The 27,933-nt window shown below is 47.4% G+C and overlaps 1 protein-coding gene across 3 annotated transcripts; it reads left to right on the top strand.

The window, feature by feature from the left end:
• The first annotated feature begins 129 nt into the window (after window positions 1-129).
• Window positions 130-27,933, top strand: SLC6A16 (solute carrier family 6 member 16). Of its 3 annotated transcripts, none has more exons than XM_081169044.1 (14): window positions 130-225; window positions 5,721-5,787; window positions 8,574-8,714; window positions 11,582-12,382; window positions 13,524-13,681; window positions 15,364-15,490; window positions 16,368-16,543; window positions 17,106-17,216; window positions 18,411-18,652; window positions 20,341-20,530; window positions 22,080-22,281; window positions 23,370-23,529; window positions 23,686-23,848; window positions 25,762-27,933. In XM_081169044.1, the coding sequence occupies exons 4-14, from the start codon at window positions 12,187-12,189 to the stop codon at window positions 26,026-26,028; spliced, it is 1,992 nt and encodes a 663-aa protein (XP_081025170.1). In that variant the 5' UTR covers window positions 130-225; window positions 5,721-5,787; window positions 8,574-8,714; window positions 11,582-12,186; the 3' UTR covers window positions 26,029-27,933. The 3 variants fall into 3 exon arrangements, with proteins under 3 accessions (XP_081025170.1, XP_081025172.1, XP_081025171.1); XM_081169046.1 differs by lacking the exon at window positions 130-225 and adding an exon at window positions 1,641-1,663; XM_081169045.1 differs by lacking the exon at window positions 130-225 and adding an exon at window positions 2,723-2,840.

Genomic DNA, 27,933 nt, shown 5'->3' with positions numbered 1-27,933 from the left:
GTTCGCGGCCTCCATTGCGAGAAGAGCGCGGTTTCGAAAGCGGCAGTACCCGAGAGGCGGCGCCGAGGCGCTGGGCGGGGTCGGGAGGCTTTTTTGCCCGCCTCTGGACGCGGGGGGAGCTTGGCTGATGCAACGTGGCCACGCTTGCAAGGCTCCGAGCTCCCTCGCCTGTTCTCCAGGTGTCACGACGGAACGGACGCGTCCGGAACGCACCCCGAGGTGCAGGTAGGTCTGGGCAGGTGCGGCGAGGAAGGGGATCCTCCTGCTTGCAAGGAGGCGAGGTTGGGGGGCGGAAGGAATTGGGTTAGGGGGAGCAAACCCCAAGGCGAAGCATCGGGGGCTTCCCAGAGGGCAGGACAGGGAAGGGGGGGGCGAAGGAGACATGGGGAGCGGATCGGGAACTCCCCGGGACAGAGAAGTGGGGGCGAGGGGGGAATCGACCCCCCTCTTCTCTGGGAGGGGGGTGGAGAAGCGTGGCGGCGGTTTGGAGGGGAGACGGCTTAAGGTGGGCAGGAGAAGGTCCGCCCAGCACCCATGTGGCGGGAATAGCAGCTGTGCAACAGGCGAAGCATTCCTTCGCTGATGAGCTTCTTCGTCCACCTCCCACCGCTGCGCATCACCTGTTGGGCTGCTGCCTGTCACGCAGCTGTCAGACGTGGCCGCTCGGTGCCATAAATAGTTTAAAACAAATACTGTAGAGAGCTCTGCGCGGGGGGCGGGGCGGGCAGTTTGCAAGGCGGCATGGGTGTAGCGCGGGGGGGGGCAGCTAGCCCCCAATCAATAATAAATAAATAAATAAAAATACATAGCTAACTGAGGTTCTGCCCTCCCAACAAAAATCCTGGCTACGGGGATGCTGAAGGTGGCTTTGAGTAGATGTGGCCAGAAGGAGCTGGCATGGGTGCGGAAAGGGTCCCTAGGCTCCAAAGGTAAACGGAGACAAGGATTAGGGATGTTTATACTGTACACATAGTGTGTATGTGATCTCGGGCTCCTGGGACACCTCCTTGATCTTCAATCCCAAAACTTGTGAATAATTTGGGCTGCAATGCCTGTAATTTAGCCAAGTGCAGCAGTAAATTAACAATTAAGAGTGTCATTCTGAGAGCTGGGAAGAGACCAGGGTTCAAATCTTCACATTGGGTGACGCTGGGCTACTCTCTGTCTTTCAGGCTAACCTACCTCCCAGGGTTGTTGTAAGGATGAAGTGTGGGGGAGGAGAACCATTTACACCACATTGAGCTCCTTGGAAGATAAAGGTGGTATGGAAATATAATTGGTAAATAATAAATATACAGGCAAATGTGTAAAGGGTTTCGACTTCATAATATATTAATCAGCTTTTTTTAAAAAAGCATGCATATCCCTGATTAAATTAGGCATCGGATTTTACAACAAACTGACTGTTTTTGACACAAAAGTTGCTGTGAATTAGTAGTGAAAACGTCTTACTGGGAATACTGCATTGAAATCCCCAGTTGGCTACAAAGCTCACTGGCCCATCTTGGGCTAGTAGTAGTTGCTCTCTCTCTTTCTCTCAGCCTACTTTGCAGGGTTGTTGTGCAAGGCAAGGATAATATGGGGATGTACTCTGTGCACTGCTTGAGTGCCTTGGAAGAAAGGCCGGATAGGAATGTAACACACCAGTAAAAAGAAAATAAAAGTACGTATAAAAAATACAAGTAGCTAGCTAATTACTGGAAGGAACTGCCACCTTCTCTCACACCCACAAGGTGGGAGTGCCTATTCTTTTGTGATGGTTGTCATGACTCACGCACAAGTTAACTGGAAAAATCAAAACAATGATACTGTAGTGGGGTTTCCCCTCAATACTGTTGCTTTTACCTATAGGAAAAATTTTAGTCACTTGTTATTATCTGAGTTACCTAGAAGTGTATATCATTAACCAGCTCATAGAGTATTAGTCAGGGGGAAATGCTAAGAATATTACTATGTGTGAGTTCTTCTGAGCATGTGCAGAGTGTCTGCCTTTCTGGCCAGTTAGGGTTCAGTGCTCGCTGCCACATAATGCAAGAGAATGGTGTGGATGACATAGGGCTTGTGTGAGGCAGGGAAGTTGTGCGTTTGCAGGTGCGTACGCGGGGATTTGGTGAGCATAAGTGCTCAGGAGTTGTGTGAGTCAGGGGTCTTTTTTTGGGTTGCTGGGGGCAAACTAGATGTGGTTAAAAGCTGCTGCGTGGGGCGCAATTTGGTCTTGGGCACAGGTAGCGTGTGTGTTATTGTATTTCTCCGATGGAAATTCCCCCCATATGGAAAATACGGAGCTGACTTACTGTGAGTCAGGCCGCCATGGAGCAGCTCAGTGTTGCCTACACAGAGTGGCTGGAGGTTTCAGGCAGGGGTCTCTCCCAGCCCCATCTGGAGATGCCATGGACAGAACCTGGGGCCTTTTTTGAGGTAAAAGCATGTTCTCTGTCACAGCCCTTAGCCATAGGGGGAGACGGGTACACTGTGGGTCCTTGTCACTCCCTGCTCCCCAAATGGTTTGGGGGAAGGGTGGGTTTAAAGTTGTGTCTAAGTTTGGCTCCTGACTCTTGTTCCGTGTGTTCTTGCGTACGTATGAGAGCAGGGACGGCCTTCCCACAATGCACCACACAGCCGCATGTGTGGTTTGGGGTTAAGGGTGGAGAAGCTACAGTCCCCAGGGAGTGGAAGGTGTGCCCAGGATGGGAACGAGAAGATGGGAAAGAGCTTTCCCTGGCACTGGAGAGAATTTGGCCCAGAGGCCCCTTGGCTGGAGGGTGTGTGTGTTCTGATTTCCCATAGATGTGGGTGCTGTTAGAAGCTGCCCCTGAACAGAAGTCATATGGAGTTCTAAGGTATAATTGGTTTTCAAGGGGATTCTTATACAGTGGTACCTCGGGTTACATACACTTCAGGTTATATACGCTTCAGGTTACAGACTACGCTAACCCAGAAATAGTGCTTCAGATTAAGAACTTTGCCCCCAGATGAGAAAGAAATTGTGCTCTGGCGGCGCGGCAGCAGCGGGAGGCCCCATTAGCTAAAGTGGTGCTTCAGGTTAAGAACAGTTTCAGGTTAAGTACGGACCTCCGGGACAAATTAAATACTTAACCCGAGGTGCCACTGTATTTAGCTGAATCAATCACTTCCATTATGTGTGTATGCAGGATTCTTGTTGCTGGCATCCATCTGTCTCTGGAGACAATGAGACCTATGGTGGGGAGGTCAAGCTGCTGGAAGGTTGCAGCGCCTGCCGCGGCCATAGAGACCAATGCAGGAGATACATGTTTTGTTGCAGCTGGGGCAGGAGAAGCCGCCCAGTTGTGCTACTGCAGATGCACCATGTCATTTCTTCTCTGTGCTCCTCCCAGCGGTTGTTTCTCCTCAGGTCACTGCTATGGATACACAAACCTGACTGTTTGCCTCCAGGCATTGCGGTCATCTGCAAGGGATTCCGAACTGAGCCGATGTCCTGTTTAAGACAATTATCTAAGGTTTCGCAAACCATGGTTTCTGAAGCTGAGAGTGTGAACCAAGTGTTCCTCCCTTCTCTCCTATTTTCTGCCACCTTTGGCTCCAAGATTCTGGTTTATGAAGCCTGGAATGATCATCCAAGCTGGGCGACTGTGTATCTTCTAATTTGATAACGAGAGGATAAAATGAGGTAGCTACGCACCGCAACCCTGTAAAGTTGGATTAAACTGATAGTTTCCTTGCAGCAGTGCTGCTGAACTGCATTGTAAAGTGCTTGCCTTTGATTCGGCAAGCTTAACTCTTACACAGCACCCAGCCTGTTCCTGTACCTCTTTTTGCAGAGCTGAATTGGGGGGGGGGGGCTACTTGTGTGAGGCCTTGAGCTGTAGCCCTCACTTGCTAGTTCAGAGTTTTAAGAAACTAGACTGAACGAGAAGCGGATCAGCTCAAGGAGCTTTTAAAGTGTGGTGGTTCTGAGGAGAGAGATGTCTTGATACCACATGGCCCCCTAACCTGAGACAGTGGGACGTTTGGTTTGATCATATATTTTTGCCGCTTGCTTTTTAAGGAGAAGCGTAAGCCGGGCTGCTTCTAAAGTGGGGACTGGGGCTTGTGTGCCTAGGCTTGTAGGTCACTTTGTAACATGACGCTTAACTGTGGAGTGAGGGGGGGAACAGGGGGTGGGACCTGGCTCTGGGACTTTAAATAGGGCAGGCTTCCTGCTGGGACAGGAATAGAGGAAGAAAGATGCGAGCAAGCCATGGTAGGTTTCTTTCAAATTTCAAACCCTCTCGTGTGTATGTGTGTGTGCTGGGTCGCCCTCATGTGAACGGAGGCAGCTCCTGCTGTGGTGCAAATTGAATTACGGTAGTCCCTTAATTAAAGGCTCCTGCGCACCTCTGAGCATGCCTCTTCCAGCTGGCCTCCTGTGAAGGCTGGCAATTCGGAGTGCTAAATTAACTCTCCCTCAGGGCAGGGAGTGAGGAATAGTTTTCAGCCCGAGGGCCACATCCCCTTCTGAGCAGCATTCTAGGGGCCACATGCCAGGGCGGGCGGGGCTAGAGGCAAAAGTGGGCGGGGCAATTGATATCAACGTTTGCCCTTGTGCAGTAGGCTTGTTTCTGCACAGGAGAGAGAGAGTGTTTGGGGAGGGGGTGTAGCCTGGGAAGAGTCTGAAGGGCCAGAGAGAGATGTCTGGAGGGCCACATTTATTTCCTGCCTCAAAGAATATATCCTGTTCTATGTTTCGTTGCTCTGTTTGTGTATTCTTTCCCATCCTTTAATATATAAGAGTGATGCCCCAAATATTAGATATTTATTTGTTTTTATTTCATAGAATCATAGAGTTGGAATAGACCACAAGGGCCATCGAGTCCAACCCCCTGCCAAGCAGGAAATTTATTACATTCTTATTCCACCCTTCAAGGACGTTGCATATTTATCCTTCCTCAAGGCATCTCAGGGTACTGCATCCAGCGGCATACTTTGGCAATCTTTTGTAATACGGTGCCCTATGCGAGACCAAAATTTGGCACCCCCAAATGGATCCCACCACCACCATCACCTTCTGTCCTCACAAGAACCCGGTGAAGTAGCTGAGGCTCAGAAAGAGTGAGAGAGTGAGCCGCTTCGGGGCCCAGTGGGGAATTTGAACCTGGTTCTGCTCAGTCCTAGCCTGCCTTTCCAATCCAACACCATGCTGGCTGTCGCTACTCTAGATCTGTTGCATTACGCTGCAAAGTTTACATATTTTATTTAGGAAAAACGTAAACGATTTGATTGAAAATAATTCTCAAAGTGGTGTACAAATGAGATTACATGACTAAAACCCACAAAGCAATAAAAAAACAAACCCCTTAGTGTTCATTGTTGGGGGCTGCCAACCCCACCTTCCCTTTACACCTGCTGAGAGTTAACCTATTGCCCACATAACTTTGTTTCAATGACCTGAGTTTAGGTCTGTGAAATCTGACTACTAGCTGCTGGGATCACCCATACTTGTCGCAAGGTTGCCTCAGGTAAACAGGTGATGATTTTATGACCTGTGGGTCAAAAGATGGTAGTTAGCACTTTTTTTTAATGACCCATAAAGTAAGGTCTTGTGTAACTTGGAGAGTTTTCTCATGTGATTTTGTGGTGCATACGTCAATGTTGTGGGGTGAGGCTGGTGGGTGCTATCCTGCTCCCTCCTCATGCCTTCGCTGAGCGTGTTGGGGAGACCAGCTCCTCATGTTTGCCTGTGTTTTTGCTCTTCTCTAAAGGAGCAAACCCGGTGCTGTGGCAGACAGTCCTGAGCCCTAAACTGTGACTTCCAAGACAACAAACAAGGTAAGGACCTTTCTCTCCAGATAGAAAGAAGGAATTAAACATGATGGGAAGAATTAAACGTGATGAGAGCAGGTACTGATTGTACCTTCGCCTTGTAGCTGTTTTGGTGGCAACCTGCATTCGGAGATAGTGGGGTCTGGTGCTTGTGTCTTGCTCCATCCTCAGCTCTCAGTAGATTGTGAAATATTGGCAGGGGGAGGAACCCGCTGAAGTCATTGCACAAGGACTGGCTGCTCCTGCAACTGAACTTCCCCTCTTCCTTCTCCTCCCTCTCCTGTGCACCCCCAGAGGGTTCGCGGGAACTCCAAAGAGGATTTGAGGAGTTGCAGGGAGAGGAGACGGAAAGAGAAGTTCTGTTGCTTTAGCAGAAGTCTGGTTGCTTGCCCAGTGACTTTGCCAGACACAACCCATAAGGAGAAGGACCTTGGAGGTTTTTTTACTCAGTAAAAGCCACGCTTTTCAGTCGTGTTACAGTACAACTGTCTCCTTTTTGTAGGATTTTCAGAATACAGTTAAACCAAAAGGGTATGTTACCAAGTTAATTAGATCAGACCTTTTCAGTGGTGGCCCCCCCAACTTGTGGACTGCTCCACCCAGGGAGACATCGCCCTTGTCTGTTTTTGGGCACCAAGTGAATACCTTTTTATTTACACAGGTGTTTGGCCTTTAATTGTGGCCTCTTTTAGTTGGGTGAAAACAGCAAGTCCTGATCTGTTTTATCTGTTCAGCTGTCCTTTTAGATTTTTATTGGGAGTTCTTTATTTGGTTTTAATGTAAGTTGCTTTGGGTCACTTTGTGAGAAAAGCAACTAACAAATATAATAATAAATAAATACGGTGTATCTCCGTGAGGTTTTTGTGCACATTTTTGCACAGTCAGTGGTAGTGGCCCCTTTCCCTCTCCTCACATGCAGCTGGGGTCTCTCATCGCTGATTTGATTCAAGACCATGCAGCTCAGTCTTCTACAGGGCTGGAACCAGAGGTTGATCCCTTCAGGCCCCTGTTGAGGTCCATGATCTGGCCTGAGGCCTACTGGAGACCAGGGGCCTCCTCCTGCAGTTCAGCAGAGATGGGGCTTGGAACGACCTGCAGCCCTTGTTGGACTCCAACTTTCCTCAGCTCCAGCCAGCAGGGCCAATGTTTAGGGATGATGGAATTTTAGACCAAAAATACCCTGGAGGTCCATAAGTTCCCCATTCCTGCTCTTCAACATTCCTGCTTACTTGCCTCTTCCTCTTCCTCTAGCCTAGAGGTGGAGGGAATGCAAATAAGTGAGTGTGATGGGAAGAGGAGTAGCTAGCACAGGTTTGCTAGGCCATCTGCTCCTCCCCAGCGCTAATAGTAAGGCGTTCCATGCCCTCAGGCTTATAACCGAAGAAGATGTGACACACAAGGAAAAAAGAAAAGGAGGGAGGAGGGAAAAGCAACCTCAGCCACAAGTTACAGTTCTTATAATGCAGTTAGAAATGGCAGAACCTCAGTTCAGTTAGATTCCTTTAAACCTCCAATGAAGTTATAATATCAAGCTTTTGGTCATGTAAACTGGAAGGCCCTTTTTTGCGTAAGAAGGCGCTGGCTGATTGAACAAGTTCAGTGCCTGCTTGCTTGAGGCTTCTTCGAGTTTTCCTTCTCAGGAGGGCTGTGTTGTTCCACAGCACACATGCTCACAAAGAGCCCAGGGCCATGCCCAGTTGTTTAAACATAGATCACCTCACAAAGCAAGATCCTGGCATGGTGCGAGGCTTGAGCTACGTGTCGTTCTCAGTCATGCGTAGCTTATCTCCAACTTTTGACAAAATGCAGCTGTGGAGGCTGCAAACTAAAGCAGAAACATTGTGCTGTGTGTGTGTGTATACGTATTTTTCCTTGTGGGGCATCCCCGCTCCAAAAAAAGCTTTGTGTGTGTGTGTGTTTTAGTGGGAAAATGCCACATGGGAAAAGGATTACGAACTCCCACACCCACTTCCCATGTGCTAGTTTTCTGCTTTTCGCTGCGTACTGTAGCTTCAGACAACTATGGTTCTGAGCACCCTTAGCAAACTACAGTTCCCAGGGCTCTTTTGAGCTTGGAAAGTGCTTTAAATGTATGGCAAGGACGCAGCATCTTTCCTCACTCCATTTTGTGAAACAACAAACCTTGAGGCAAACCACACACAGTTTGCCACTTGCAAGCATTGCACAATTCAGTACGTGCAGCGGCAGCTTTTTAACAGCAGCCCCTTCTGCACAATTGCCTCAGAGGATCTGTTATGCAGCTACATGTGTTTTATTTATGCCACAGAATTAAATGCGTGTTTGTGGGGACTTTGTTAGATTAAATGAGTTCACAAGTGTAGCTATTTCTACATCGCAGTTAAGTGATAATAAAACATATTGCGTTGTTAGACTTAATTGAGTTTATCATTTGATATTCTTCTCTAGCCTTAAGACAAGTCTGAAAAAGTAGCAGAATCTTGTTGCTGAAATTGTATATATTTGGGAAACAAAGCTGGAATCTGATAAGCAGCAACGCAGAAGCCACACAAGAGTAGAAGTTAGGCATTCCCACATCTAATTAAATGCAGTGTCTCAATTCAGACATCCTGCCAAATCGTAGTAAAGAAATTTTAACTATGGTTTGCTGCGTTCGAATTGAAAAACTAGGATTTATGATTGGATTGACTGGGAAAATAGAACTGGAAACTGCACCTTAAAATGTATTTACGAACCATGTTTTGTGCTTAACTATGATTTGGAGTGATGTCTGAATGGACAACCCAGTTATGGCTGTTCGTCTACCTTCACAGATTGCTACACCAAGGAGATGTAATTTGTGAACTTAAGAAGCCAAGGACTGAGAGGACAGAAAATGAGAGTGGGCATGCTGCTGTAAACTGTTTTTTGCCTGTTGCATGCTTAGATGAGCACATAAGATACCTCCGCTGCATGTGAGTATACTTAGCCATCCTCTGTATTTGTTATCATATATGAAGCTTCTCAAGTGGATTCTGACCATTGGTTCCACCTAGCCAAGATCTCAGGCAAAGGAAAAACCTCTCTTCAGCCCTGTCAATAGAGAGTGTTTCAACTGGAGATGCTGAGGGTGGAACCTGAGATCTCTGTGCATACACACCATACATGGCTTGCTCCAAAGAACCCTGGGAACTGTAGTTTAAGCCTCAAAAAGCTAAACCTCCCCAGCACCCTTAACAAACTACCGTCTCCAGGTTGCTTTGGAAAAAGTCACCGTGCCATAAATGCTCTTTAAATTCAGGTATGAATGCAGCACCAGCGTCCTCTGGGAGCTTTGTAAATAGGAAGTCATGTGGAAAATCTTTCGCAACGACAGAACTGCAAACATGCAAAGTCTTGTATGTAAGGCAACTGCCTTCATGACATGCATAGTCTGCAGATCTAGAGATATAAACATTTTCCTTAATTTCAGGCAATTAGCTCTGCCGAACCATGCCTGGGAGCCTTTGCAGGGAGACGGCTGGCTCTGCCCGATAGGCAGGCACGAGCTGTCCTGTGCCAACGCTGCCCCTTTCCTGAACCCTTTCTCTCCCTGCCCCCATTCTGTGAGCTGGCACACATTCCTTCCTTTCATATCTGACCTTGGCCACCTCTTCTTCTGTGAAGGTTAGTCCAGCCTCCAGTCCTCATTGTGGGAAATAATGAGCGGTTGGCATTGGCGCTGGAAAAGGGGGGGCAGCGGACAAAAGTTCGCCGCTTACGCAGAGCCAGGCATGATAACCGTTGGCATTGCACTCCCACACTTGCCCACGGCATGGGCAGATTTCGAGAGAGTAACTGAATACGCACAAAGAAGGGAGGGGAGATTATTTGTTGCAAATTTTGCAGGTGCAACCACTTTTGCAGAGATTGTGGCCCAAGGCTGTTTGTTCTGAATTCTCTAACCCAAAGATGAGAGACCAGAGACCCACGTTTTTCCGTGGGTGGAATGTGCCCCTGAATTCTGATAAGGTCTCTTATACGTCCAGATGGAGTATAGAGAGTGGTGTGTGAGTCTGTGTAGAAGCTAGCCTACTGTGCAACAGCAGAATTTACATTTGTTGCGTCACCCACTTTTGCCCCTGGTCAAAACAGGCCGCATCCACACTGTATATTTGAAGCACTATGATGCCACTTTAAACAGTCATGGTTTCCTTCGAAAAATCCTGGGAGGTGTGGTTTGCCACGGGTGTTGTTGTTAGGTAGGAGACCCTGTTCCCCTCACAGAATTACAATTCCAAAACATTTCCTGTGAAGAGAGATTAATAGTTCAACCACTCTGGGAACGGTCGCTCTGTGAGGGGATTATGGATCTCCTAGCAACTCCCAGCACCCTGAACAAATGACAGCTCCCAGGAATATTTGGGGGAAGTCGTGGCCATGTAAAGTGGTATCATAGTGCTTTAAATGTGTAGTGTGAATTTGACCTTAGTTTAACTAAAAACAGTTAAAGCAATTGTATGTATCACACCCACCCACACCCCTATCTATATCTACAGTATATCTATATCTGTCTACCAATCAAGGGCACATTCCAGCCAGGCAAAAACAGTCAGGATTAGGATAGGAAGCAGAGCCTGAGGGAAGTTCCAACGGCCAGACAGAAAGGCCTGGACAGGCACATTAGGCCCCTGTGCCTGAGGTCCTTCACACCTGCTGTAAAATACCTGATCTTTAGAGGCAAGGAATACAGACATTAGTATGATTTGTGCTTGAGTAGAGAAAACGTGGCTCTATGGCTAATATGAGATCCAGACATTGGGAACTCTATTATTGTTTTTAGAGTTTCAGGTCTTTCATGGCTACTGAAAACCACTGAAATGATTTTGACAGCAGCTAACTTCTCCTATAATCTGTAGAAAACCAAGAGGATCGGGGTGAAGATAGATTCCAGTGGTCTAGCTAAGGCAGGGGAAGGATGTCTCAGTTCAGCACAGCTGTCCCAGGAGCTCCCCGAAGCTCCCACCCACCCCCACCCCGACTTCTAGAGAACTGTATTTTCTTGTTCACTTCCATCCATATTTCTTGAGAAACATTTTCCCCCCAGCCACAAATACCCATCCTGTTTATTCAGAGGGGGGAAACAAGGAAAGTTTCAGATGGCGCCGAAAAATAAATAAATTGCAAGGCATCTAAATGAAATGCATTTATGCCAATTTGAATAATTCCAGGCCTAAAGGAACACACAGTTTGACGTAACTTTAATCCCCTGACAGGAGTGGTAGGAAGATGTCCAAACAAGTGTTTGAAAGGCACTTTGTGCTGGGATATTCTTGGCTCCAAAGAGCTCTGACTCCTATTTCATGGTAATAAATACTTCTTATTAAAGTTTCTGGGGAACAGGCCAGAGAAATCGACAGCACAGGAGCAGGCAAAATCTCTGTCCATCTTGCCATTTCAGTTTGTTACATTTCCTACTCATTTTCCAGACAAAAAGTAATTAAAAGTCAATATACAATGCAGTGCGCTTATGTTGACCGAAATTCTGCTCAGAGTAGTGCCGAAAAAGCGCCATTGAAGTGAATGAACCTGAATCTGTCGTGCCCATTAACTTTGGTGGTTCTACTTGGCGCAACACTAGCTTTCGATCCCACCCCATGGTTTGGAGTCTCCTTGGAGTCTCTTTTGGACTACAACTCCTACTGTTCCCAGCCAGCATAACCAATAGGCAGGAATGATGGGAGTTGTAGTTCCCAGGTGGAAGAAGGCTGGTTTGGGGAATCCAAACTGACCCTCCAACTGGGCATCTTACCTTTGGCCTTACACTCATTCCTCCTTTCTCTGATTCTTCTTCTTTTTCTAGGCTTGAATCCTTTTTTGCTTTGGAGAGGAGTCGGCAAGCGTGTGTGCCTGTGTGTGCATCTCGTAGCATATGCAATTCACGGAGCCTACAGGACACTGTCTCCACCCACTTTCACATGTGTGAATCTTTGTATGCATATAGCGTCCAAACTCTTTTAATTGGCTGTGATTGAGGATAGGCACAGACGACGCAAGGGCAAAGTGAGAACCCCTCTTTGTATGAGTGGGTTGTACGTATGTGTGTGCATGAACTGATCGAGTGATGTGTGTGAGCTTAGTTCGTGTTTCAGTGCATCAATCCCATAGAGAATTTTGTAGGCATGTGCATCTGCGACTGCACAACAGTGTGACACACACGAATGCCCACATCTGTGGGAGTGTGAGAGAGATTTGCTAATGTGCAAGGAGTGTATACACTTTTAGCAGTTCACTTTCCGTTTCCCTGGTCCCATGGTACATGTGAGCCTGTGCTAGTTGCAGGAGAAGAGTCTTTTTTAGGGTGTGACATAATTGTGGACAGACAAGTGTGAAGGCGTGTGATTGTGCAAGGGCCCTAGGATTTAGCCGCGTGAACAATTTGTGTGTGTGTATCACATCCCTCCACCAATGGAGAAATCCAAAGCGGACCTCGAATCTGCAGCAAACGCCGAAGGCGAATTCAATCAAGATCTGCTCACTGATGAACCTGATACCCGCCCGGCCTGGGGGTCCAAAGTTCAGTATATCCTGGCCCAGGTTGGCTTTTCAGTTGGGCTTGGCAACGTCTGGCGATTCCCCTACCTCTGCCATAAAAATGGGGGAGGTGAGTGGATACGGGCATTTCTTGCAAGCTCGGGGCTGGCATAGAGCAAGATTGTCCCCTTTTTCATTCATTTGTAGCAAGGTACCTGTGCCTTTTAACTTCTTATTTTAAATGCCTGTGTCACCTTTCTGCATCATTGAACATTGAACATCTCAACTTAGAAACCATGCAAAACACTCCAGCATACAAACTGAAAAGCAGTTACAGCCTTCACAGTGATGCACATAGAAGAGAAGAGATGAGAAGCAGATCACTATTAAAAGGGTATGGGAGATGGAAACGGCCATGGCAGGGGCCGCCACAGAGAAGGCCCTTCCATAAGTGGCTGCCTGCTTAAATTCCAAAGGTGCTGAGGCCCAAGGCATTTGGGGGCCTAAAGTGGACTAGTGTGACAATGAAGTAGCAACCTCAGCACTGCCACTGAACTGCCCCACCATGCCAGCTTCTCCTGCAATACACAAACACAACACCCGGGTCTTGGGTACTTCTTGGGCACTGTGAGCAGCAGCTGGTAAATGGGAAGGGAGATAGTCTTGTGTTGCAGGTAACAGTCAGGCTGTGCTTACAAAACAAACTTGCATAGCTTGAGCCTGCTATGGAAGCATGTACAGCTGCCTTGGCCATTTTGAATGGAAGAACCCATTTCTGCAGGGAGGGGGTGGCAGAAACTGGATTTTCACAGTGCTGCCCTTGTACCAATCCCAAAAACACCTTCCTTGTGCCAGTCCCCAAAAAACCACAGTTTTGAACGTGTTTAAGCAATGGTGTTTAAAAAGAAAAACAACCCCCCTCCCTCTTTATTTGAAAGAGCCAAATATTTGGTTGCATAATCATGGCATGCGCTTCAGACAGGGAGAGAACTGGAGTCCACTTGTGGGTGGGGAGGAGAGCAGGAAGAGGTGGCAATCGGAATTTGCCACAGACCGTATTTGTGTCTCTGTAAGGGGGGGGAGTTGAGCTCACCCCACAACCGGCTGACCCCTAATGCTCTTTCACGGGAGCACCTGATTCCTCCCTTAAATTATTTCTGATTCGGGGGGGGGGTGTAACTGGCTGGTGGAATCAGGGGAGACTGCTGGGGTCTGGGAGCAAAGTGTTGCTTGGATGCTGTAGCCGTGTGTCTCTGTCTCACCCTGGCCAGGTGCTTTCCTGCTGCTGTATCTGCTGCTTCTCTTCATCATTGGGATCCCCTTGTTTTTCTTGGAGCTGGCGGCTGGGCAGATTATCCGGCAGGGCAGCATCGGGGTCTGGAAGTACATCAGCCCTCGCCTGGTGGGCATTGGCTTCGCCAGCTGCGTGGTGAGTTGTTCCTCCAGCAGCACTTCTGAAAACCTTTTGCCTTTGAGCTCGCCCACCCCCAATCTCACCCATCAAGCTCTTCTTATACTATATGGGGGGGTGGGGTTGGAATTGGATCCAGCTGGCTGGCTGGAGCACTGCCTCTTCCTCCCCCACGGACAAACTTTGACAGGTGAGTGGGCACCCCCACCTGTCAATCACCTGATGTCATTATGGTGTTGGGTAACAACTTCAAAGGGGCTCGTTCTCAGCACAGAACAGCTGATGGGAACAAGCCCTTTCAGAGAAGTGCTGCTGGATTCAGTCAGCTGATTAGCATCCACAGTGCGCCTGCTTTTGAAATTTGTTTGCAGGCGAGTTTTTAATTCAGACTGCGCCTGCAAACAGACTTTGAAGGCCTGCTGTCAGGCAGGGGCTTTGCAAATGCCAGTAATCAGCTGCTCGTCGGCGCGTGCCAAAGGCACACAGCCTGGAAGACACAGCGACACCTTCAAACTTCGACCTGCCCATCTTTATCTGCGCCACACTTGACTTAAATGAAGATAGGTGTAAAACAGGTGGATGTGGTTTAACAAAATGGCCTCCTGGACCAAATGGGGAGGCCTAACTAGGCCAGAGGGTCTCCCACTGCTGGTCTGTGTCATGAGTGGGCAACGTGTGGCCTTCCAGGTGTTTCTGGAATACAGCTCCCATCATTCCTGACTGTTGGGCCATGCTGGCTGAGGCTGATGGGAATTGGAGTCCTAACAGCATCTCAAGAGACACCAGTTCCTCAGCCCTGATCTTGTCCCACGGCCTGCTTCCCATAGCGGCCAACTGGATACTCATAAGAGTGGGTGTGAAGGAGACAGTCCTCTGCTGCTAATGCCACCCTCCGCCAGCAACTGGAATTCAGAGCTAGACTTCCTCCAAGCATGGAGGCTCCATTGTCCCCTCATGCCAGCTGGTAGCCATTGATAGACAAGTCCTCCACAAGTTTGTCTAATCCCATTTTAAAGCCACCTAAGCTAGTGACCTCCGCCATATCTTGTGGCAATGAATTCCACAAATTAATTATCCAGATGGCAGTGAGTAATGGAATTGGTGGAGCGAAGGGCTTCTCCCCTCAGCCTTCTTCTGCCTTGCCTAGATTAAACCGCCAGTGAAATAATTGCCAATTGCAGTTACCATCCTGCCCTAAATTCCTGGGGACAGACATGTTAAACATCTCCAGTATCTCGCCCCCGAAGCAGCTGCATTTTAGTGCTGGGAATATGATCCCAAGGATCGAACGACACTTCTCATTAAAAATATTTTTAACTAACGGGCTTAGACCACATCTGTTTCTTTCGAAAAAATTTCTTGGAAGGGAGGGGCAATAAATTTTCCTGCCAAAAATTGTGCTTGAAGGTGCTATTTGCTGTAAATAGCATCTTTTGGGTACAAGGGAGTTTCAGGAGGCAAATGTAAGGCGCTCCCCCCCTCCAAACATATGATTAACCCAATTCAGATCAGTGGGGCCCCATGCCTGATTTTTCTTAAGGGAGGAGAGGAGAGGAGACCAGTTTTGAACGCATGACGTAAAAATGTGTTTTAACATGTTCTTTGACCCTAAAGAGCTGCCCCTTCCCCTGAGCTAGCTGTGTCAGTGCCCATTGGGGATGGAGTGAGAAGGACGCTGATTTTTTCCTTTTCCTCTTCAGGTTTGTTCCTTTGTTGCCCTGTATTATAATGTCATCATTGCATGGAGTCTTTTCTACCTGGCTAACTCCTTCCAGTTACCCCTGCCTTGGACTGATTGCCCAGCAGCAACCAATCAAACTGCCCCAGGTAAGGGATTGGAAGGTTTGAGGAGGGGGCGGGGCTGAAGCTGCCTTGATGTCATTGTACAGAGACAAAAGGAACTCCCGATTGTCAGGAAGTGCTGATGAACTTGAGATACAGTGGTACCTTGGTTCTTGAAATTAATCCGTTCTGGGAGTCCTTTTGACTCCTGAAACTGTTCGAAAACCAAGGCATGGCTTTCGATTGGCTGCAGAAGATTCCTGCACTCAAATGGGAGCCACATTGGACATTCAGCTTCCAAAAAACGTTCGCAAACCAGAACACTTCCGGGTTTGCGGCGTTCGGGAGCGATTTGTTCGGCAACTAAGCCGTTCGGGAACTAACATTCCACTGTATTTGCCAGACTAGTATTTTTTCAATTCTGTCCTCCTCAAAAAACCCCACAATCTTCAGTTAACCATACCAAAGTATGGATGGGAAAAGGGAGGAGAGGGTCTTGATTATTTTGTCCCGTTACCTTATTTACAAGAATATTTATATACTTCTATTCATTAAAAATAACAGTGATTTACAAACAATTGTGCATAAAACTACGCAATAAAAACCATATAAAATGTTTAAATTAGAAATAAGTTAATTATTGTGGAAAGCTGGATTTTTAATTGCCTGCATAGGCCTGATGGAATAGGAGAGTTTCCAGCAGGCATTTAAAAATTGAAACAGAAGTTGCCTACTAATTCTCTTGATTGGCAGAATATTCCACAGCGTTGGGCCGGTGACACGAAAGTCTCAGCTCCTTGTTGTCAAATAAGCCTCACCAACGACACTCTGCCCCTAACCTTTGCACCTCTCTCTCTCTCTCTCTCTCTCTCTCTCTCTCTCTGTGTGTGTGTGTATGTGTGTGTCCTTGTCCTCATCTTAGAAACGGAGTGTGGCCACAGTTCTCCCACCGTCTACTTCTGGTACCGCGAGGCCTTGCATGTGACCAACTCCCTTGACGAGAGCGGAGGCCTTGACCCGGCTCTTACCGGCTGCCTCTTTGCCGCTTGGGCTCTTGTGTGCCTGGCAATGATCAAAGGCATCAAGTCCTCTGGCAAGGTCAGTCGCGAGGGCACTTTCCCTCTCATCAAAAGTTGACCTGGGTAGGAGGAAGTGTTTTGCTTCATCAACACCAGCAGGAGAGAACCCTCTGCTCACCAGCTGAGCAGCAGAAAGTTTGATCCATTGGCCACAGGTTTCTACTTTGTCAGTGCGTTCCCCGCATGGGATGCACTTGCAAAGCCCCACCCGGCTCCCTGCTTAGCACTACTGCCCCACAGCTGATATTATCAAGTGACATCAGCCAATGTAGAGGTGCATTGGGTTTGGAAGAAATGGCCAACTTGGACCTTGCTGGCAGGCCAGGATTTGCTTGTTGACCAAAGTTTCCCTACTCCTGCTCTGATTAATAGTGTTTTAAAATCATGCTTTGCCTTCAAATTGATCAGGATCCATAAACATGGTTCTAAGATTGTCCACTACTGGTCCCAATGTCAGAGTACCTGGGATGGAGAATTTAGAAATGAAATGCCAGCGTCTTGTACCAATGGTTGTTTCACCACAAAGAGGCTGTCAGTCCCTGGTTTTGATTTTCTCTCTTCACCCCCCGTCTCCTTTGCAGGTTCTGTATTTCAGCTCTCTTTTTCCCTATGTGGTCCTCTTGTGCTTCCTCGTACGGGCGCTGCTGCTAGAAGGAGCGGTTGATGGGATCAGAATCATGTTCACGCCCAATGTAAGAGCTCTGTGCAAAGGAATAACACTCCCGTACATGTGTGCCCACTTCCCCCAATGCATGCAGATTCCCTTTATTCCGCCCCCCCCCCCCCCAGCATTTAACCGCAGGGCTAGCATTATTTCACTTGTTTACTTATAAAACTTCCATACTGCTGGAGGAAAGTGGTGCAGACGTGTTTAACAGTGAAACGAATCCAAACCAAACAATTAAAAACTGGCTTAAAATAATCCAGTGGAACAACGCATCAAAACTGTTGGCAAAAGAGAAGGCAATATTACTGCAAGTAATAGATTAATGAATGCATATAGAAAACGCTGGAACATAGGACACTGGTGGTGCTGTGGTCTAAACCACTGAGCCTCTTGGGCTTGCTGATCAGAAGGTCGGCAGTTCGAATCTCCACAACGGGGTGAGCTACCGTTGCTCTGTCCCAGCTTTTGCCAACCTAGCAGCTCGAAAGCACGCCAGTGCAAGTAAATAAATAGGTACCGCTGTGGCGGTAAACAGCGTTTCCACGTGCTCTGGTTTCTGTCACAGTGTTCTGTTGTGCCAGAAGTGGTTTAGCCATGCTGGCCACATGACCTGGAAAGCTGTCTGTGGACAAACACCAGCTCCCTCAACCTGAAAGCGAGATGAGTGCCACAACCCCATAGTCGCCTTTGACTGGACTTAACTGTCCAGGGGTCCTTTACTTTTTACCTTTTAACCTAATTTATAATTTATACTGAATCAGACCATTGATCCATTTGGCTCAGCAAACTCCTGCCAGATAGTGACCACTTCATCAATGCATCAAGTACTAGCCTTGCATTGGCAAGTAGGTGCATATATGGGCATAGAGAGTGGAAAAAAAATGTGAACAGTGGAGGTAAATCACTGTGAAAAGTGGAATTCCTATGTAAAAATTAAATGATTACAAAATAAACAGTGGCTGTTTGCCAGAGCGGCAATGGGAAATGAGGGGGGGGGGGCAAAATTAAGGTGACAAAACACAGTTAAGACAAAGGTAGTAAAACCTGTTGTGTGAGAGGAGACCATTATCTTGATTTGGGCCTAAACGCATAGAATCAAACTTCCTGACAAGTTCTAATTTGCCAGTATTTGCTTCTATTAGAAAAACCCCTCTCCTTTTCTGAGGATGAATTCATGAGGATGAATCCTGTACCCTTGTCCTCTTTGCCCAACCTCTAGCTGTCCATCTGGAGAGACATGCAGGTCTGGCGCCAGGCAGCCACCCAGGTGTTCTTTGCCCTGGGACTGGGCTTTGGGACCATCATTGCCTACTCCAGCTATAACCCGCGCCACAACAACTGCCACATCGACGGGCTGCTGGTGTCCGGGATCAACTTCCTGACTTCAGTGTTGGCCACGCTTGTGGTGTTTGCCGTGCTGGGCTTCCGTGCCAACATGATCACACAGGACTGTGTGGAGAGGTGAGTAGCCTGCCTGTGTCCTAACCCCCCCCCCAACCCACTTTTGACCTATTTAGCTCTTTTGGGTTCTGCTGCTATAGGACAAGGCTGCAGGCAGGGACATCCTTGGCTTTATTTCTCATGTCCAGTGGTTCTACGTTGGGGTTTTTTGAACAAAACACGAAAGCATGTATGCAAACAAGTAAGTTATGCAAGGTTGTTTATAACTACCCTGATGCCATCAAGAGATCAAAGAATCACACACACACACGCACACACAGGAATTCCTGGAGGGGCTCTCAGATCCGCCCCTTGTTGAGTTAGGTTTGTATCCAACCGTAGTCTTCCAAATTTTACCCATCCATGGCCATTTAGAGGGCTGTTTTGGAGAAATTCCATTCCATTCTTATTATTACAGTCGTACCTTGGTTTTCAAACATCTTAGTTCTCGAACATTTTGGCTCCCAAATACCGCAAACCTGGAAGTGACTTGCGGTTTGCAAACTATTTTTGGAAGCCGAATGTCCAACGGGGCTTCCGTGGCTTCCGATTCGCTGCAGGAGCGTCCTGCAGCCAATCAGAAGCTGCACTTTGGTTTCCGAATGTTTTGGAAGTTGAATGGACTTCCGGAACGGATTCTGTTCGACTTCCAAGGTACAACTGTATTCTTATTTAAATTTGTGTACCACACTTCATCTGTAGATGTCAGGGTGGTTGACAACATAAAAATACAAGATAAAAAACACAAAATACAGTGGTACCTCAGGTTAAGTACTTAATTCGTTCCAGAGGTCCGTTCTTAACCTGAAACTGTTCTTAAGCTGAAGCACCACTTTAGCTAATGGGGCCTCCCGCTGCTGCCGCACCACCGGAGCCCGATTTCTGTTCTCATCCTGAAGGAAAGTTCTTAACCCGAGGTACTGGGTTAGCGGAGTCTGTAACCTGAAGCGTATGTAACCTCAGGTACCACTGTACAACTGTACATAATAAAAGCAAGAACAAAAACAAACCAGTCATCCCCTCCCACAACTATTTCTTCTTCTTCTTCTTCTTCTTCTTCTTCTTCTTCTTCTTCTCTCACTTGAAACTTATTTTGGCATCATCCAGGGATCCATTCAGTTTGAGTAAGGCTCATTACATGCTCCCAAGCTTCCGTCCTTCAGAGGAGCAAAGGGAAGAGTCTCGGAAGTTGTGTGTTGATTACATTCCTGCTTGCCTTCCCTGATGGAAGGAGCAAGCTGGGAGACGGATCATAGTCCAGGGCATCAGGTGCCCTTGGGAGACGCCCTGGGATACCACATCATAGAATTATAGAGTTGGAAGGGACCACAAGAGACATCTGAAGGCAGCCCTGTTTAGGGAAGCTTTTAATGTTTGATGTATTGCTGTATTTTAATATTTGTTTGTAAGCTGCCCAGAGTGGCTGGGGAAGCTCTGCCAGATGGGCGGGGTATAAATTATTTATTTATTTATTTATATTTATTTTTTTTTTTATTATTATTATTATTATTATTATTATTATTATTATTATTATTATTATTCCAATTTCCCACAATGCAAGAATCTTTTGCCCAACATGGGGCTCAAACCCACAACCCTTAGATTAAGAGTCTCATGCTCTACCCAGCTAGTTGGCTTTGTGTTTTCAGATTTGGAGTAATTCCTGATTAATGGCCTCGCTGCTTGGCATTCTTTTCCTTTCTCCCCAGGAATACAAAAACCCTGTCTCTTCTAGCATCAAACGGCTCCCTCCCTGCCACTCTGCCCCACCTTGGAAACTTCTCTGACCTCTCGGCTGCTGAGTACAGCGCTTGGTATCAGGGTCTTCAGAACGACACAGCAGAGTGGCTGCAGATGTGGAAGATCAGTGACTGCCGCGCAGAGGATGAGATGAACAAGGTGACTGGGGAGGAGGAAGGACGGCAGGCTGGGCTGCTGCGAAAGGGGGGAAAGCTGTCAGAAGCAGCTGCCTATTGGGGTTGTGTCCAAGGGGCAAGAGATGGGCTTGCATAACTTGTGCCGTGTCAGTCGAAATGTAGCCTCCTGCCTAGTGTGGCAGCATGTTTGGGACTCAGTGAATTTCCCTGGAATTGAAGTGTGTGTGTGTGTGTGTGTGTGTGTGTGTGTGCGCGCGCACGCACGCACACACACACACACACACATAATACACACACATGGATACACGCTGTATACATAGGGTGATCAAGCAGACCACAATCCATGGCTGGTGAGCTATGTTTGTGTGAATGAGACATGTATGAGCTGTGCCTGAATTCTCATAGTTGTTTTTAAAAGTGTTTAAAAGTCACCTTTGAGGGACTCTGTTTTGAGTAGCCAGATCTGCATTAATAATAATAATAATAATCATCATAATAATAATCATAATAATAATAAAATAGTCATCATCATACTGGTAGTATATTTATATCCCGCCCATCTGGCTAGGTTTCCCCAGCCACTCTGGGTGGCTCCCAACAGAACATTATTATTATTATAAATTATATATTCTATATTATTATAATTATTTTATGTAATAATAAAGCAATGAAGCATTAAACATTAAAAACTTCCCTAAACACGGCTGCCTTCAGATGTCTTCTAAAAGTCGGATAGTTCTTTATTTCATTGACATGGGAGGGGCGTTCCACAGGGCGGGTGCCACCACCAAGAAGGCCCTCTGCCTGGTTCCCTGTAACCTCACTTCTCACAAAGAGGGAACCGCCAGAAGGCCCTCAGAGCTGGACCTCAGTGTCCGGGTAGAACAACGGGGTGGAGATGCTTCTTCAGGTATACTGGTTTGATTGGCACAAGGGCAACCAATCATGAAGCTGCTTCACCAGCTTCTCAAAGCAGAGCACTGTACAGCACTGGCTGGCCCTTGTGTCAATCACAAAGCCTCCTGGAGTCAATTTTAAGACAAAGGGGGAAAGCCTTCAAAACAAAACAAAACCAAGGAGTGAGCACTTAAATAGATGAAGCCCCATAAACCTAGTGTGGGAACATTTGGCCTTCTAGATGTTGCTGGACTATAATTCCCATCATCTATGGCCATTGGTTATGTTGGCTTGGGCTGATGGGAGCTGGAGTCCAACAACACCTGGAAGGTCACATGTTCCCCACCCTTAGTCTATGCCAGGGTTTCCCAAACATGGGCCTCCAGCTGTTGTTGGACTACAACTCCCATCATCCCTATCTATCCGGACCAGTTGTCAGGGATGATGGGAACTGTAGTCCAAAAGCTGCTGGAGACCCAGGTTGGAGAAACCGTGGCCTATGCCATGAACAGAGCCATAGTCCCTGTTGCTATTCAATTAGGAGTGCCACAAACTGCTACTTCCTGTATGGCAGATTGCCCAGGTGTTAGGTATTTATTTCCGATAGGTGTAAGCTTGTCACTTGCCCATTTCAGTGGCTGATACCCAGATTTTTCTTCTTTTCAAACTCCCAGGATGTGGAAGGCACAGGACTGGCTTTCATCACTTTCACGGAGGCCATGACCCTCTTTCCAACCTCCCCATTCTGGTCAGTGCTGTTCTTTTTCATGCTGCTGAACTTGGGGCTGAGCACTATGCTGGGCAACATGCAAGGGATCATCACTCCATTGCTGGACAACTTCCACAGCCTCCAGCGCCGGCGGACCCTCTTCACAGGTATGGCAGAACCCATAACCAAGAGACGGAACAACATCCATCGGGGGCAGAAGAGCGAGGTGGATGGGTTTTATTTCGCAAAACAAGTTCTGTAGTGTTGTACAGATGAAAGCAAACATCAAATAAGGTACAACAAAGGCACAATAAAAATACTTCAAATAAGTAATTGTCATCTCTCTTTAGCTGTAAAAGGCTCCCACTTACAAAGGTTAGTAATAAGGCAGTCCCTGGCCTCAGGATTGCTGTCTAAAAGACACAGCGCTCAAAGAAAAGGAACTGGCAGGCAGGAGGAAAAAATACAAACTCAAACACTAGTTTTCAGTTTACAAAGTTCTTGTAATCTTTCTCTGGGTCTCCTGTCAAGACTGGGGTGCTGCGTTCTGAAGGCAAAGGAAGGACCGGACCCTGATTAATACAATAGACACGAGGCTTGACCAGCAAGACCTGGGAGAAAGTGTGCATGCCACTCCCTGGCCCAGGCCATTTTTATTAACCAAAGGACTTTAACACAGCGTTTGTAAGAACCAATCAGATTTCCTCTGAGCATTTCAAAAAATCCCCACGTGGGGACAGATCAGAGGAAGCCTCTTAACTACAAAGAACTATTTCCTATTTGAGCATGCATACATGTTCAAGCTAAATAAAACAGGAACCAAGGAGGAATACATTTAGCAAACCCCAGAAATCATAAACAGGCAGTAAACAGGAAAGCCAGGCATTTTATCACCTCCACGTGAACTCTGTTTCCTAGCCCTAAAATCTACCTAAAGATTAACAAAAGCTACATCAAAGCTACCACCTTATCTTTATGTACCCAGGATGCCTGGTGAAGCAACTGGTCTGTATGGAATGCTTTATACGTGACTGTCAGGCATAGAGAAAATGCGGCAGAGGCTTGTGGGGTTGATGAGAAGTCATGTCAATGACTCAAACCCAGTCAAAGCAATGCTTTCACTGCTGACACAATGGCTTGCTTCATTTTTCATAATTCCTCATAGCAATCCTGCCTGACCACTATACCGGGGCCCCTGCGGTCCAGCAGGTGTCCAGCCAAGCCAACCTGCTCTCCTTTTTCTCTCTCCCCCCAGTGCTGTGTTGTATTATTGGATTCCTGCTGGGTCTGGTTTTCGTGCAACGGTCTGGCAGCTATTTTGTGTCCATGTTTGACGACTACTCGGCTACCCTGCCCCTGCTTATTGTTGTGGCTTTTGAAGCTTTTGCCGTGGCCTGGATCTACGGAGCAGACAGGTAATTCTCTACCCTGCTTTCTCAAGAGAGGGGTGGGCAGGTGGGAGAGAATATCTACCTTGTGGCTTTGGGCAGAGCCTGTTTCTCTTCTTCCCGGGTATCTTAACACCTGAGGTGCCTCGTCTGCCATCTTGTTCCTTTTCCCTTCGTCCGCAGGTTCTTAAGCGACATAGAAGACATGCTGGGCTGGCGGCCTTGGAGGATCTACAGCTACATGTGGCGCTTTGTCAGCCTGGGAGCGATGCTGTGCCTGCTGCTGGCGAGTCTGGTGCACTTGGCTATGAAGTGGCCCACCTACCAGGCCTGGAACAGAGAAAAGGTAAGAGGCGCACCCCACCTAGTCGCATCCCTTCATGTTCCCGACCAATAGCAGCTGCCCCTGCCGCTTTTCATTTTAAAAAATTAAGCATAGTCTGGGGACCGCTCCACTGAATAAAGAACCAGGGGTCCTGTGGGATCCTAAAGCCTACATCATTGTGAGCTTTTGTGCATGCAGGAAGGGGATAAAAGTGGCAATGTGGGTGAAGCGCAAGAGGGGACTGAGTGGCGGAGTCCTGCTCCCCAACTTCCACCAACAGGTTATCAAGTCCCGCTCTGTACCCAGATGTGGCAATGACTTTACTTGCACATAGTCCCCATGGGTGCTTCTGCTGCATATCCTAAGCAACAGGTGCTTTGATTTGGATCTGAAAGTCACGGGCTGAAAACTGCCGTGGATTCACTAGGTGACCTTCTCCAATCCACTGCCTCTTTTACACTCCCTGTAACAAAACAGTAATAGTGATATATTTCTTGGTTGCTAAAAAGTCAAGATTTAGGGCTTTTAAAGCTTTAATCCAGGGTTTCCCAAACTTGGGCATCTACCTTTTGTTGGACTACAACTCCCATCATCCCTAGCTAGCAGGACCTAGGGGTCAGGGATGATGTAGTCCAAAACTACAGCTGGAGTCCCATGTTTGGGAAACCCTGCTTTAATCCACAAATGCAGTATTTTTTTCAGTGGCATTCTGGGGAGGGAGCCCTCTGGCTCTTTGAACATGTGTTGAGTTGCTCAGTAATAACAGACAAGCTTCCCAAAGAGATTACACTTGATTACAGTGGTACCTTGGGTTAAAAACTTAATTCGTTCTGGAGGTCAGTTCTTAACCTGAAACTGTTCTTAACCTGAGGTACCACTTTAGCTAATGGGGCTTCCCGCTGCCGCCATGCGATTTCTGTTCTCATCCTGAAGCAAAGTTCTTAACCCAAGGTACTATTTCTGGGTTAGCGGAGTCTGTAACCTGAAGCGTCTGTAATCCGAGGTACCACTGTACCAGGTCTTCCATTACCAGGACTATCTTTCCATACCGTTTGGATCTGGAAGAGTGTTTTGGTTTTGCTCTGGGTTAGTTTAGGGAAGCCCCCCATGAGACCCAACTGGCCTAAGATTGTAAGAAGAGAGTTCGGGTGGATCAGGCCAGTGGCCCATCGAGTCCAGCATCCTGTTCTCACAGTGGCCAGCCAGGTGCCTATAGGAAGCCTGCAAGCAGGATGTCAGCACAACAACACTCCCCCCACCTTGTGATTCTGAAACTAATATTCAGAGACATATTGCCTTCTTCAGTGGAGGTAGATCATAGTTTCCATGGCTTGTAGCCGCTGACCGCCTTACCCTCAATGAATTTGTCTAATCCTCTTTTAAAGCCATCACTACATTTTGTGGGAGCAGATTCTAAAGTTTTAACTATGCACAGTGTGAAGAAATATTTCTTCTCTCTGTCCTCATCCTGAAACAGTCATCTTCCTTGGATGGCCTCAAGGGAGGGAGAACAATCTTTCCCTACCCACTTTCTTCATATCATGCATGCACTTATATACCTCCATCCTGCCACACCCCTTTTCTTGCCTTTTTGCTAAATGTTACAGAATTTTTGTAACCTTTCCTCATAGGGCAGTTGCTCCAACCCCTAGATCATTTTTTGGTTGTCCCTTCCTGAACCTTTTCTCAGCTCAAAAAGAGAACTGTTTTAATACCACAGGACATATTGCTGATAATGTCAATTCCCTAAGCAAAGACAAGGGCTGATGGGGACATTTTCTGGCTGTGCAGCCATTGAAGGCCTAGTGCATCTTGGACTGAGAGAAGCCTGATTCAGAGTCCAGATGGGCCCACTAAATTTCCATTCCTACATGGCTGATAGTAAATTTCAGCTTTGAAAACCGGTAATAATTCTTGGTTGTCTCCCTTTCCAGGCAGAGGAGCAGATGCTGGAATACCCTCCCTGGGCCCTGGGCCTCCTCGTAGGCCTCATTGTTCTGGCTGCTCTCCCCATCCCAGTGATGTTTCTCCGGCAGCTTTTGAAGGATTGGTTTGCCCAGCGTGGCAGCCGGTCTGGCATGGTGATGGCGCCTGTACCCACTGAGGATGATGACGAGGTGGCAGAAAGAGAGAGCCCCGCTGATACTGAACACCAAGGCAACGGGTACTTGCTTGTTCAGGCAGAAGATGGGCAAGACTGACGGGAGGCACTTCCAGCCGGAATGTACCACGTGGAGGACATCTGACCTGCTCCGGCTCCTCGATCCTCCTGACCATTGGCTGTATTTTCCAGCCTCTGATAGCGGCGACCATGTTTGTTTAGACACCCACCCACACCCCCAGTGTGCTCTTTATGGCTTACAAGGCTGGTGCAGCTTTGGGGGGGAAAGGGATGGGAGCATGAAGACTTCCATGCAGCTGGCCCCAATGCCTCCTTCACACCTGCCGCAACCAAGGAGATGAAAGAGACGAATGAAAGAGGGCCTCAGAAGTGATGTGGGGGCAATCCAAGAAAAGCTGCTGGATTACTAATTGTTTTTAAAGAACACCTTGTGGCTTTCACTGCTGCCACTGAACCCCATTTCCCTTCGCTAGAACCGCGATGCCTTGTTGCAGTGCCTCCACTAAAATGATGGCGCAGGAACATTTGAGAGCTGAATTTAATATGATTTTGGAGGGCCACGCATGTTCCAGAGGCAGAAAGTGACAACTCTTGGGATTCCAGTAGTAAAGGAAAGCTTGAGATCTGATGAGGCATTGACTCACTGTTACAGGATTCTCCCGCTCTCCTTCACATTCATCCCATGTCTCTCTCTCTCCCTCCCTCCCATTGTTTTACCCAATGTCTATTGTAAGCCTCTTGAGGGCAAGGACCTATTTTTCCCCCTGATGAATCTTTGGGTGCCATATTGCTCATTCTCACCCGAAGATGGTTCAAGCTCAGCAGCTACTGGCATGAAAACGCCTTTCTCCCAGGGCCAGTTTCTGTCAAGAGCCCTGCAGTACTGTTAGGGTCAGGATTGGGTTTGCCGACTGATGCAGGAGGAGGAAGCAACAGGGGGCGGGGGCTGAATAGTGGGAACCAGAGTTGGTGGTGAAGGGATCACTCCTTCTACTGCAACTTCAGTCACTTGGGAAGAGGGAGCGAGGGAACTTTCCTGCGAACTGTGAGCTTGGAGCAGCCAAAGCTGAAGGTTAAGCCAGAGGCAGTAACAACTGAACAGGAGCCCAAACAGGAAGGTGCAGTTTTGTCGCTTAGAACCAGGCAGCACAGACCAACCCACCCTGAAAGAGTGCACATTTGCAATCCTGACCTCAAAGAGTGAGCCAAGTGTTACGAGTGAGTGCACTATGCTGGGTCCTTAAAAACATGGCAGGTGGGGCATGGAAACTTGTTGGGACATCTTGGTTGCTTCCGTCCAGTTCTAACCTTTTCATCCTGCTCATGAACCCTGAGCTCTGCATCTGCATCTGCATCTGAGCCTGTACAGTTATTGGCCTGAGTAAATATCTCTTTCTTAGTTGCAAGAAAAAGCATCTGCTTGTTACATGTTTTTGGGCAGGAGCCAGCAAAATTCCTCAGTGGAAGTCAGTATTTTCCACAACCCGACTAAGGGTGATGTTGAGAAAGAATTTGGTTGAGCATTTCGATTGGTATGAGATACAGGACTAAAGAAAAACTCCACGTAGTCTAGGTTGTCTTAAAGTTACACTGTTGTAAATGCAAGGGGGGAGGGATGACATTTTATGGTTGGTTCTGAGTGCAAGAATAGACTGTGCCAAGTAATTTTTCAACACTCGGTTGGATTTTGTAACTCAAGGCTAAAAGGTAGCAGTCAGTAGACTGTTTTTAAACTATTCTCCATGAGGATGGTTCATGTAAATGGTTCAGTAAATGAACTTTATAACGCAGTTTTTTTGTTTCTGGGACTTCTCTGTTCAAGCAAAGCAAGGAACCAATTGTTGGTGGTGGTTGGGTTTGAGTTTCTTACAAGACGAGGGGAGCACAGCTTGCTGTAGCTCATAAGTGAGTCATATACAGGAGAACAACTTTTTAAAGAATGTTTGTTTTTTTCTTTTCAATAAAAGCTATTTAGTAGAAACAA

Source organism: Podarcis bocagei (genome assembly GCF_964188305.1).
Source record: "Podarcis bocagei genome assembly, chromosome: 13".
NCBI classification, from domain to species: Eukaryota; Metazoa; Chordata; class Lepidosauria; order Squamata; family Lacertidae; genus Podarcis; species Podarcis bocagei.
Note: the sequence above shows the minus strand (reverse complement) of the source record. Positions and strands in the feature narration are given on the sequence as shown.